Source organism: Salvelinus alpinus, chromosome 8 (assembly GCF_045679555.1).
Source record: "Salvelinus alpinus chromosome 8, SLU_Salpinus.1, whole genome shotgun sequence".
Classification (NCBI taxonomy): Eukaryota; Metazoa; Chordata; class Actinopteri; order Salmoniformes; family Salmonidae; genus Salvelinus; species Salvelinus alpinus.
The window spans coordinates 18,676,169-18,687,747 of record NC_092093.1 but is presented as its reverse complement, the minus strand read 5'-3'; the positions used below and the strand labels follow the sequence as shown (position 1 = coordinate 18,687,747).

At 43.1% G+C, this 11,579-nt stretch overlaps 2 protein-coding genes across 5 annotated transcripts; one reads left to right on the top strand and one right to left on the bottom strand.

Moving 5' to 3' along the window:
* Window positions 1–1,223: 1,223 nt before the first annotated feature.
* LOC139582227 (small ribosomal subunit protein uS14-like) lies at window positions 1,224–2,375 on the bottom strand. Of its 2 annotated transcripts, none has more exons than XM_071412198.1 (3): window positions 2,146–2,375; window positions 1,550–1,649; window positions 1,224–1,315 (listed from the first exon to the last, which is right to left on the bottom strand). In XM_071412198.1, the coding sequence occupies exons 1-3, from the start codon at window positions 2,313–2,315 to the stop codon at window positions 1,307–1,309; spliced, it is 279 nt and encodes a 92-aa protein (XP_071268299.1). In that variant the 5' UTR covers window positions 2,316–2,375; the 3' UTR covers window positions 1,224–1,306. The 2 variants fall into 2 exon arrangements, with proteins under 2 accessions (XP_071268299.1, XP_071268300.1); XM_071412199.1 differs by having other exon boundaries at window positions 1,224–1,387; window positions 1,458–1,649; window positions 2,146–2,286.
* Window positions 2,376–6,033: 3,658 nt separating this feature from the next.
* On the top strand, window positions 6,034–11,363 carry LOC139582218 (alpha-1,6-mannosyl-glycoprotein 2-beta-N-acetylglucosaminyltransferase-like). 3 transcript variants are annotated; one of them, XM_071412178.1, is made up of 3 exons: window positions 6,034–6,254; window positions 9,152–9,481; window positions 9,833–11,363. In XM_071412178.1, exons 2-3 carry the CDS (start codon window positions 9,455–9,457, stop codon window positions 11,201–11,203), a joined length of 1,398 nt encoding a protein of 465 aa, XP_071268279.1. In that variant the 5' UTR covers window positions 6,034–6,254; window positions 9,152–9,454; the 3' UTR covers window positions 11,204–11,363. The 3 variants fall into 3 exon arrangements, with proteins under 3 accessions (XP_071268279.1, XP_071268277.1, XP_071268278.1); XM_071412176.1 differs by having other exon boundaries at window positions 6,052–6,254; window positions 9,152–9,511; XM_071412177.1 differs by lacking the exon at window positions 6,034–6,254 and adding an exon at window positions 6,425–6,445 and having other exon boundaries at window positions 9,152–9,511.
* Window positions 11,364–11,579: the final 216 nt, after the last annotated feature.

The following is an 11,579-nucleotide window of genomic DNA, read 5'->3' as shown; positions in this document are numbered from 1 at the left end:
CTGATTGGGTGGGCTTACGGCTGCACCTCTGCCATCATGTGAAATCCATAGATTAGGGGCTTATTTCAATAGACTGATTTCCTTATATGAACTGTAACTCAGTGAAATCTTAGAAATTGTAACAATCATATTTGTTCAGTATAGGCCTGTCTCAGACACCTCTCAAATAGTCAAATATAATTACTTTAGAAGTGATCGTACATTTGAGGCAGTATTATAAACACTTCAAATGCACAAAGGTGATCAGACGAGTTAAATTCACCACATCCTGTTACTCCTATCCTTCAAACGCCTGGTTGTTACTTTGAAGCTCATTGTTTATCACAAACTACAAAGACAATCACACATGTGTCCACCTGGTTGGGGGGGAAAAAATTGCTACGTCCCAATTCTTTCCCCCCCAAGTGTGCACTTGCTCATTCCCTTTTATAGTAAACTTCAGGGGATATTAGGACACACAAACCCAATGTGTGGGTGAGCATCATGCATGTAATTTGCTACTAATCAGTATCAATTGCACTTTGAAAGGATTGTCTGCACTAACATTTTACTCCCTAAACCCGAAATGGCTGAAGTATGTAAAAATTGGTACGGTATACCCCGTTTACACAGGCAGCCAAATTCTCTTTTAAATGGTATTATGATCAATCAGATCAGCGCTGAAATATATGCAATTGCTGAAAATACCAATTAGTTGGGGGGGGAATCTGTGTAAACAGCCATGTACATTTACATAAATCTATCAAACATTATTTAAACCTCAAGTAATGGTACAGAGTGATTACTTGCAGCAGCCCTCGATGTTACCCAGGAAGAGGTTCAACGCTCAATACCAGCAAGGAAATACTCAAATTTCCAACAAAACATTGTTTGAATTAGTTACAACCTTGGAATAAGCTTAACACAAGTGGCCATTTCCTAAGAACTTTTACACTAGATTGTACATCACATGGGTGAATAGGCCGAACTTTTATAAGTAACCCCATGTGATATTGTAATTCAACCAGTTTATCCTGAGTCACCATCTAACTCACTCGAGTGCTGAGTGTCAGAGGGTTTAGTTTCCCCCTGTCCATTAAGACCTATAGACAACCAGGTGAGGTCCTTACTAATTAGTGACCTTAATTCAATCAAATACAAGGGTGGGGCGAAAACCCGCAGACACTATGATCTCAGTGGAACAAGTTAGACAATGTAGACCAACAAAAAACAAGACAACTATGTTGGACTGAAACATTTATTTGCAATAATGCAACATCCCATGTTGGTTTCGCATCCAGTGGGGAAACTTCAGCATCCAATGCAGTTAGTCCAGCTGTGTACATAAAGCATCATGGTTAGAATAAATGTATTACAAGGAATCAATTTCTGTCAAGAATGGAAAACCATGAACATTGTAGCCTTATACCCTGTATAGTACATCGTCCAGAGGAAGAATGCGTTACATTCTTTACACCCCTTATATTAGCATATACCATCGGTAATGTCAACTAATAGTCAACGGTGACCAAGTTACATTTGCAAGAATACAGTGCAAACAAATACTTGCCTTGACAAAGCCGATGTCATTCGCGTACTGCCTGAAGCACTGGCGGCACATGTTGAGCCCGTATTTACGGATCAGACCATGTCTGTTCGAGCATACCCGGCTGAAAAACAAATAATGCACTTAGATTAACACGGCGAAGGTGATTTAATAAAAATGTCCAGCAAGTTCAAGCGCATTCAACTGTACCCAGATAACTGATGTCGGCTAACCAGTTTTCCACATAGCCAATGTTAGCTTCACGCCAACTTAACGAGCTCCTGTACTGTAGCTACTAACGTTAGAAGCTAATAATTTTGGCCGCGAAGTTGTAGCAGTGGATAAACCGGCAACATTCAGATTGAGGGGTATATTGATGGCTGGAAATACATTTTCACTAGAAACATTACTAGAAATTGCAAACTGCTAAATTTAACATACGAGAACAATGTGAGAGTCGGGCGTTAATCCACATCGGCAGCCATATTAGGTCGAGCGAAGACTCCATGTGGTTCGAATTGTACACTAAGAATTTGGGTCCGTGAAAAACTTCCGAACTCTGAAATGTACTCGAAATTGAATAATAACAAATACTAAACAATATATTGAACAAGACTGACCAGGATCGGGATCCCTGACCGAATTTTCTTGGGTGACTCCAGTAGAGGCTCTGATGTCCCATCTTGTCTCGTTCGAGTAGAATGTCGAAAAGGAAGGAAGACGGGTGCGCATGCGTAAATAAAACTATTCTTCTGGGCTTCTTCCGCCCGCAAAGCATAGTGGGAAACATCGCGTTGCGTGCATTCTTGTAGTACACCGCAAGAGGACGCCAACAACATGCAGCAGCAACACATCAATCGCTCCATCTGGACCGTTGTGCGGCTGCTTACATAGATTCTGAAGGTACAGGTTTTCAGTTCCACCCCCCCATATCAGGATAATTATTTGGTTGAAGAGCTCAACAAAGCATTTGCACAAGCAGAAATCATTCATTCAAAACGAGACATGCAATGTATGCAATATTAGATACACATAACTAGTCTACCCATCTTTCTCCATCTCAAATCAAATTTATTTGCCACATACACATGGTTAGCAGATGTTAATGCGAGTGTAGCGAAATGCTCTCAAATGGACCTTATATCCAAGTGGCCCCAATGATCTGGTTTTGATGCAGGGTCCTGGTGCAATAACATGCATGAAAAAAATGCCTTAAATGTGAAATGAACAATATGAACATTCTTAATTCCATTTTTATTCAATCGCTTTGGCACATTTTTCCGATGTATACTGAACAAAAATATAAACGCAACAATTTCAATGATAGTACTGAGTTACAGTTCATATAAGGAAATCAGTCAATTGAAATAAATCATTAGGCCCTAATCTATGGATTTCACATGACTAGGCAGGAGCACAGCCGTGGGTGGGCCCGGAGGGCATAGGTCCACCCACTTGGGAGACTGGCCCACCCCCCGGGGAGCAAGGCCCAGCCAATCAGAATTTGTTTTCCCCCACAAAATTATTTTTACAGACATAAATACTCCTGTTTCATCAGCTGTCTGGGTGGCTGGTCTCGGACAATCACGCAGGTAAAGAAGCTGGAGGTGGAGGTTCTGGGCTGGCGTGGTTACACATGGTCTGCAGTTGTGAGGCCGGTTGGACGTACTGCCAAATTCTCGAATGACTTTATGGTAGAGAAATTAACATTAAATTATCTGGCAACAGCTCTGGTGGACATTCCTGCAGTCAGCATACCAATTGCACGCTCCCTCAAAACTTGAGACATCTGAGGCATTGTGTTGTATGACAAAACTGCACATTTGAGAGTGACCTTTTATTGACACCAGCACAAGATGCACCTGTGTAATGATCATGCTATTTAATCAGTTTGTTGATATGCCACACCTGTCAGGTGGATGGATTATCTTGGCTAAGGATAACCGCTCACTAACAGGGAGAATTTGAGAGAAATAAGCTTTTTTGTGCATATGGAACACTTCGTGGATCTTTTATTTCAGCTCATGAAACACTTTACATGTTGCATTTATATTTTTGTTCAGTATAAGTGGTATAGTTTCAAAACTCTTAAAAAATTCTAAACTTATAACACTTGTAATGTCCTGTATCTTATGTTCAGATCCTTTGATTGAGCATTCATTGGGGTTTCACACATCTTTCACCTCTGAGTCATTCATGCAAAATCAATGTTTTCCACTCCTCAACTCTCCAGTGTTGGTGATCGTGTGCCCACTGGAGCTGCTTCTTCTTGTTTTTAGCCAATAGGAGTGGAACCCGGTGTGGTCGTCTGCTGCAATAGCCCATCCGTGACAAGGACCAACGAGTTGTGCGTTCCGAGATGCCGTTCTGACCACCACTGTTGTACTGCACCGTTATTTTTCTGTTTGTGGCCCACCTGTTATCTTGCACGATTCTTTCCATTCTCCTTCGACCTCTCTCATCAATGAGCTGTTTTCGCCCACAGGACTGCCGCTGACTGGGTGTTTTTTGTTTGTTACACCATTCTCGGTAAACGATGGCGACACTGTCGTGAGTGAAAAGTCCAGGAGGGCGGCCGTTTCTGAGATACTGGATCTGGCGTACCTGGCACCAACGATCATACAATGCTAAAAGTAGCTTAGGTCACTTGTTTTGCACATTCTAACGTTAAATCGAACAGTAACTGAATGCCTCGATGCCTGCCTGCCTGCCTGCCTGTTTTATATAGCAAGCAACGGCCACGTGACTCACTCTCACTCTGTAAGAGGGATCTATTTTTGTGAACGGGAAGGTGTACCTAATAAACTGATTGGTGAGTGTATAACCCAGGCATTTCAGCAGTGCATTGTACACTACACAATTCAGTGGGTTTAGAGGCTAGTCAAAGACCACTCACCTCCTCCGTCCCCGACACACTCAACCCTCTTGATTTCGCTTCCCACCCGGACAAATACACGAACGACGCAATCGCCATTGCATTGCACACTGCACTCTAAGCTCACCAGAAAGCTCACGGCCCTGGGAGTGAACTCCTCCCTATGCAACTGGGTCCTGGACTTCCTGACGGGCCACCCCCATGACTACGTGGCCTCACACAGTCCCAACTTCATCGTCAAGTTTGCTGAGGACACGACAGTAACAGGCCTAATTACCAACAACGACGAGGAGGTAGAAACTCTGACGGTGTGGTGCCAGGTAAACAACCTCACCCTCAACATCAGAAAAACAAAGGAGCTGATTGTGGACTTCAGGAGGAACAAGGCTGGGCACGACCCCATTCTTTTCAAGTTCCTCGGAGTACACATCTCCAAGGAGCTAAAATGGTCAAACCACATGGACACCGTGGTGAATAAGGAATGACAGCGACTCTTCAACCTCAGGATGTGAAAGAAATTCCCCGAGGGCGTTCACAGTGTTCTACAGGAGCACCATCGAGAGCATTCTGCCAAGCTACATCACAGCCTGCTACTCCACCGCCGCAGACCGTAATGCGCTACAGAGGGTGGTATGCTCAACTGTAACACTGGCCAATAGCTTCTACCCCAAGACCATCAACCTGCTGAATAGCCACCAATAGTCAGGTACCTGCTCCCCCTGTTAACAACCTGCCCCCCCCCTTAACTTCCTGGTTCAGTAGTTAGTTATCTGGTTTGAGCAATTTGATTAAGTGATATAGTTAATTGTATTGTTAACAAATGACAAGAAAATCATATCAAAAGTTAAGTGAATATTGCATTTTGAAAAGCATATACTTAGATTGAATATGTATCCAAATTGAGTGATTTGGTGTTATCAACAATTGACTTGTGTGTTGAAAATGTAAAATGTGCTTAGAGTTTTGAAACATAAGCCATTTTGATGATCTGTATAGATTTTTGTGCTTAGAGTTGTGAAAATGTACCACTTACTTGTGAAAATTGCACCAAAGTGATTGAAAAAAATGGTAATTATACCAATAGTATGTGAATCAATAGCAAAGTACGTAATAAAATCAGCAAGATTTAATTTTTTTCATTGTGCAATTACTATTTAATAAGAAAAACAAATACAACAGAACATATGGTGTACAACAACTACCAACACAGAAGTGTTCCAGTAAAAATCCTTTGGATACTTTCCCACTTTGAAATGTAAAGTAATGCCAATTGGACCATCATTTATTTTTCATGATTTCTTGAATATTTAACAATAATGGGCTGAAGTTAGGCTAGTAGTGATACTCGTTTTGCCTGTCTTTTGTATAGAATATAATCACGAATAATGTAATATACAGACAATAATATCTAACTGGTTTAGATTATTATCATAGTGGCCTATATCATTTTTTTTTAAAAGAAAACAGATCAGAAGAAGCCTTTGTTTATCTACAAACAAACTAGTAATTCTAAATAAATATTATACCGACTACATGTCAAATCTCCATATTGTTACATTGTTATAAGCTACAATTCAATGGTTCAGTAGCACACTAGACTAATATATCAATTCATTATTTATGTCTAGAGAGTCCCTATGGAGTAATGCATTGTGGGAGTCAAAGCTAGGCAGTGGTTCCGTATTTGGTACTTCGTGCCAACGTAAGCTAGCTGGCTAGCTAGCTGGCTGGCTAATGTGTTATTTTGCCCCGAAATTGGGAGCAGGAGAGAAGGAATGGAGGAGAATGAATACCTCGATTCATCGCAATGTTAATTTCGGCAGAGAAAGCTGCATAGCACGAGTAATATTTTAGGTAACTATACAAACGCATTTTCTTCACACTATGAAAGTGGTTGCGACAGTCTGTTTTGGCCAATGGTTGAGACGCGACTATGGAGTGCTTGCTTTTAAATATAATACGCTCGCTCCAGCTAACTTCTACGAGACACATGTAGCTTGCTAGCTAGCTACATTGCTATTAGCTACCATAACATCCATCACTCGGTAAACAATGTTTAAGCTTCTAAATATAGCTAGCTAAGTAGTTGTGAATGATGTAACGTTACACCTACACGGCACGAATCTCGAGCGAAATGGGGTTGGTGGTTTGATGTCGGTGTCCCCCGCTCCAGGCGCTAACAAGACGATTGCTAGTGTTGGGGGAGGAAGCTACTTTCACTTACATGAACTAGATTTGTCTAGAGAACCCCCATTTCCTTCTTGACCAACATGTGCCATGGGACGGAGGACATGTTATACCGAAATGTTTATTACATTAATGTTCAGAAACATAAGAAAACGGTCTAGATTGAAATGATAGGCGGTGGCTAGCTTAGCTCTACACCTTGTTAACTGTGTGTGTATCGCGTAATGTAGTGAAAGTTAGCACAGGCGTGTAATGTACACTGTTAAGTACATAAGGACACCGTAGGCAGATTGCTACAATCTATTTGTAGTGCATATTTAGCAAAAAACAAAAACATCATTGCTGTGTTTTAGGCAAGGGAGTCTGATCCAGTGCAAAGGCTATTTACCTTTCCATTTTGTGGATGTCTTGATATGTGTATTGATTGTGACAGTGCCTCTGGGCAGGAGACACAGATGAGCTAGTTCAACCAAGAAACGCTGCAAAGATAAGAAGAGAATAGGGAACTAATCATAGAATGTTAAAGTGGAGCACAGGCTGGTATGGGAGGGCAAGTGTGTCTAAATGAAGAATCTAAATCGTGATGACTGGCTGCAGATACTTTATCTTCACAAAGGATTAGGCCTACATGATGATCATGTCTCTTACAGTTTAACATTTAGGCTACTGGTTTTCAGGAAAGTTTTTGTCAATGTATGGGGCGTTGGCAGTGGTGCATTTTGTACATGGATTGTCACTTACAGTGCATTCAGAAAGTATTCAAACCCCTTCCCCTTTTCCACATTTTGTTACGTTACAGCCTTATTCTACAATACATTTACATTTTACATTTTAGTCATTTAGCAGACGCTCTTATCCAGAGCGACTTACAGTAGATAGATTAAATAAAACATTTTCCTCATCAATCTACACACAATACCCCATAATGACAAAGCAAAAACAGGTTTTTAGAAATATTAGCATATATATATGAAAACAAACATAAATACCCTATTTACATTAGTATTTAGACCCTTTGCTATGATACTCGAAAATTGAGCTCAGGTGCATCTGGTTTCCATTGATCATCCTTGAGATGTTTCTCCAACTTGATTGGAGTCCACCTGTGGGAAATTCAATTGATTGGACATGATTTGGAAAGGCACAATCCTGTTTTCATAAGGTCCCACAGTTGACAGTGCATGTCAGAGCAAAAACCAAGCCATGGGGTCGAATTATTTGTCCGTAGAGCTCTGAGACAGGATTGTTTCCAGGCACAGATCTGGGGAAGGGTACCAAAAAATTCCTGCAGGATTGATGGTCCCAAAGAACACCATTGCCTCCATCATTCTTAAATGGAAATTTGGAACAATCACAACTCTTCCTAGAGCTGGCCGGTCGGCCAAACTCAGCAATCGGGGGAGAAGGGCCTTGGTCAGGGAGGTGACCAAGAACCCGATGGTCACTTTGGCAGGGCTGCGGAGTTCCTCTGTGGAGATGGGAGAGCCTTCCAGAAGGACAACCATCTCTGCAGCACTCCACCAATCAGGCGTTTGTGGTAGTGGCCAGACAGAAGCCACTTCTCAGTAAAAGACACATGACAGCCTGCTTAGAGTTTGCCAAAAGGCACCTAAAGACTCCTAAAATGAGAAACAAGATTCTCTTGTCTGATGAAACCAAGATTGAACTCTTTGGCCTGAATGCCAACTGTCACGTCTGGAGGAAACCTGGCACCATCCCTACGGTGAAGCGTGGTGGCAGCATCATGCTGTGGGGATGTTTTTCGCAGCTAGTCAGGATCGAGGGAAAAATGAACACAGCAATGTACAGAGAGATCCTTGATGAAAACGTGCTCAAGAGCGCTCTGACTGTGGAGAAGGTTCACCTTCCAACAGGACATTGACCCTAAGCACACATCCTAGACAACGCAGGAGTGGCTTCGGGACAAGTCTCTGAATGTCTTTGAGTGGCCCAACCAGAGCCCGGACTTGAACCCAAAGGAACATCTCTGGAGAGACCTGAAAATAGTGGTGCTGCGACGCTCCCCATCCAACCTGACAGAACTTGAGAGGATCTGCAGAGAAGAATGGGAGAAACTCCCCAAATACAGGTGTGCCAAGCTTGTAGTGTCATACCCAAGAAGACTCGAGGCTGTAATTTCTGCCGAAGGTGCTTCAGCAAAGTACTGAGTAAAGGGTCTGAATACTTATGTAAATGTAATATTTCCATATTTTTTTTATACATTTGCAAAAATGTCTAACCTGTTTTTGCTTTGTCATTATGCGGTGTTGTTTATAGATTGAGGGGGGGGAAACAATTTAATACATTTTAGAATAAGGCTGTAACGTAACAAAATGTGGCAAGAGTCAAGGGGTCTGAATACTTTCCGAAGGCACCGTATCCGCTCTTATCATAACTTATTTTATGGTTTTCTTTACTGACAAATTGTACATGGACTCCGATAACAGCCATTGTTTTATTATTTATGGTATGCATGCAGGTTGCATTTAATAAAGTAGCCATGTTTAGTGAAGACGATAAGAAATGGTAACATTTTCTCTTATGTGTCTCATTTTGTTTTCCAGTGGGTTCCATGCACAACTCTACGCTGCAGCCTCTGAGACCAACATGCCTTATGGGAATCTCACCTGGCATCACTTATTTTCCACAAAGACACATGTCTACATTCTAAAAGTTTGCGCTAGCAACAGGTGTTAGCAACCAACAGAATTTGAAACTTTTTTCTATCAAGGCTCCCTGCCTGCCTGCCGCCCTTCCTGCCTGCCTCCCCCAAGCACAGCAGTGCCATTAGAAATTGCAAACCTGCCTTTTTTTCAGTTTCTCTACAATCAACTCCTCTTCCTTCCCAAGGGGGGTGACTGCCTGTCATGAGATTCCGAGTCTACAAGAGGAAGGTACAATACACGACGAGTCCCAAGTCATGTGTATGTGCTGCATGTTTCTGTACTGGGCATGTTTTAAATGGCACAAACAAAACAAATGTATTTGGAAACAGTCATAGACAATAAAATGTCAAATATTGTGACATATTTAGTTCAGTTTAATCTATTTTAGATCAATTGAATGATTGAATAACTTATTAACTCCTGTAAACTCATATGAACTCTGTTACATAATCTTACTGTATCTGTATTTCAAAAAAGATCATCTAAATAACAATGACAACATTAGTAAAATAACTGCAATAGCAGGCAGGATAGAGTCCAAAACTGGGCACAGGATATGATTTGTATTTTTATCTCCAGGTGGTGATACTGACGCTGGTAGTGGTGGTGTGTGGCCTAGCCTTCTGGACCAGTGGGAAGCAGAAGAAGAGCAGTGGGGTGGTAGTCCTGAAAGAGGCTGAGGGGGCGAGGAGAAGTAGCAGTAGCCAGGTGCAGCCACAGCCGCAGGCCACACCTGCAGTCAGCCGGATACCTAACGTACTACCCATCGCACCTGTCAACGAGACACACCCCAAGAACCAGCCTGAAAAGCAGCTGGAGAAAGAGGAGGTGGTAAAACCAGAGGTGGACAACACCACCCAGGTCTACCGTGGCATTGTGTTCCAGCTCAACTTTGACCAGACAGTGAGTCATGAGGAGAAGTTCAGGGCAGCGAGGAAGAAGGACGATCTGGTGGTGGTGGTCCAGGTGCACAACAGACCTGACTACCTGAGGCTGCTGGTGGAGAGTCTGAGGAAGGCCCGGGGCGTGGAGAGCATCCTGCTCATCTTCAGCCACGACTTCTGGTCCCCCGAGATCAACCAGGTGGTGGCCTCAGTGGACTTCTGCCAGGTCCTCCAGATCTTCTTTCCCTTCAGCATCCAGCTGTACCCCCAGGAGTTCCCGGGCCACGACCCCAGGGACTGCCCCAGAGACATTTCCAAGATAGACGCCTTAAAGCTGGGTTGCATCAACGCAGAGTACCCCGACTCGTTCGGCCACTACCGCGAGGCCAAGTTCTCCCAGACCAAGCACCACTGGTGGTGGAAGCTGCACTTTGTGTGGGACAGGGTCCGGGCGCTGAAGGACCACCGGGGTCTGGTGCTTCTCATTGAGGAGGACCACTTCCTCTCCCCTGACTTCCTCCACTTCCTCAAGCTGATGTCGATCCTGAAGAGGGAGAATTGCCCTGACTGTGACATCCTATCTCTGGGGAGCTACGGCCACATCAGCTACCCCAGTAAAGCCAACAAGGTGGAGGTGAAAGCCTGGAAGTCCACCGAGCACAACATGGGCATGGCTCTGAGCAGGGAGACCTACCAGAAACTCATCCAATGCACCGACGCCTTCTGCACCTATGACGACTACAACTGGGACTGGTCCTTGCAGCACCTGACCGTAACCTGCCTGCCCTCCTACTGGAAGGTCATGGTGAGCGAGGCGCCCCGCGTCTTCCACGCCGGGGACTGCGGAATGCACCACAAGAAGTCTGTGTGCATGCCGTCCAGCCAAAAGACCAAGATAGATACCATCCTTCAGAGCAGCAGCAATCAGTTGTTCCCCAAGAACCTGCTGATTACTAAGAGACTTCCGGCTAATGGGGCAGGGGGGGTGGCGCCCCACGTGAAGAACGGCGGTTGGGGGGACATTAGGGACCATGAACTCTGCAAGAGCTACCCTCGATTACAGTGACCTTATTATAATTGTTAGGCCTATATTGTTACTATTCTCTTTTTTTGCATCCTCTGAATTTAAGAAAAAGAAAGCCTTTTGAAAATAATCTTCATGGAATATTTCTTCATATTGCCTGTTTTATCTGACTCTTCCAAATAAAAAGTATATTGGGTTTGGGCTTCTTTGTCACATGTCTCTTTATATATCCAAGACACAGATTTTTATATATATAGATAGTTGAAGTCGGAAGTTTACATACTTTTAGGTTGGAGTCATTAAAACTCGTTTTTCAAAAACTTCACACATTTCTTGTTAACAAACTATAGTTTTGGCAAGTCGGTTTGGACATCTACTACTTACTTGTGCATGACACAAGTCATTTTTCCAACATTTG

Bases quoted from the DNA above. Each gene is read 5' to 3' on its own strand.
- LOC139582227 (XM_071412198.1), bottom strand. From the start codon at position 2,315: ATGTTTCCCACTATGCTTTGCGGGCGGAAGAAGCCCAGAAGAATAGTT. The intron at 1,650-2,145 runs GTCAGTCTTGTT...TTTGTTTTTCAG, and splicing joins GGTCAGGGATCCCGATCCTG to CCGGGTATGCTCGAACAGAC.
- LOC139582218 (XM_071412176.1), top strand. From the start codon at position 9,455: ATGAGATTCCGAGTCTACAAGAGGAAGGTACAATACACGACGAGTCCC. The intron at 9,512-9,832 runs GTATGTGCTGCA...TTTTATCTCCAG, and splicing joins CGACGAGTCCCAAGTCATGT to GTGGTGATACTGACGCTGGT.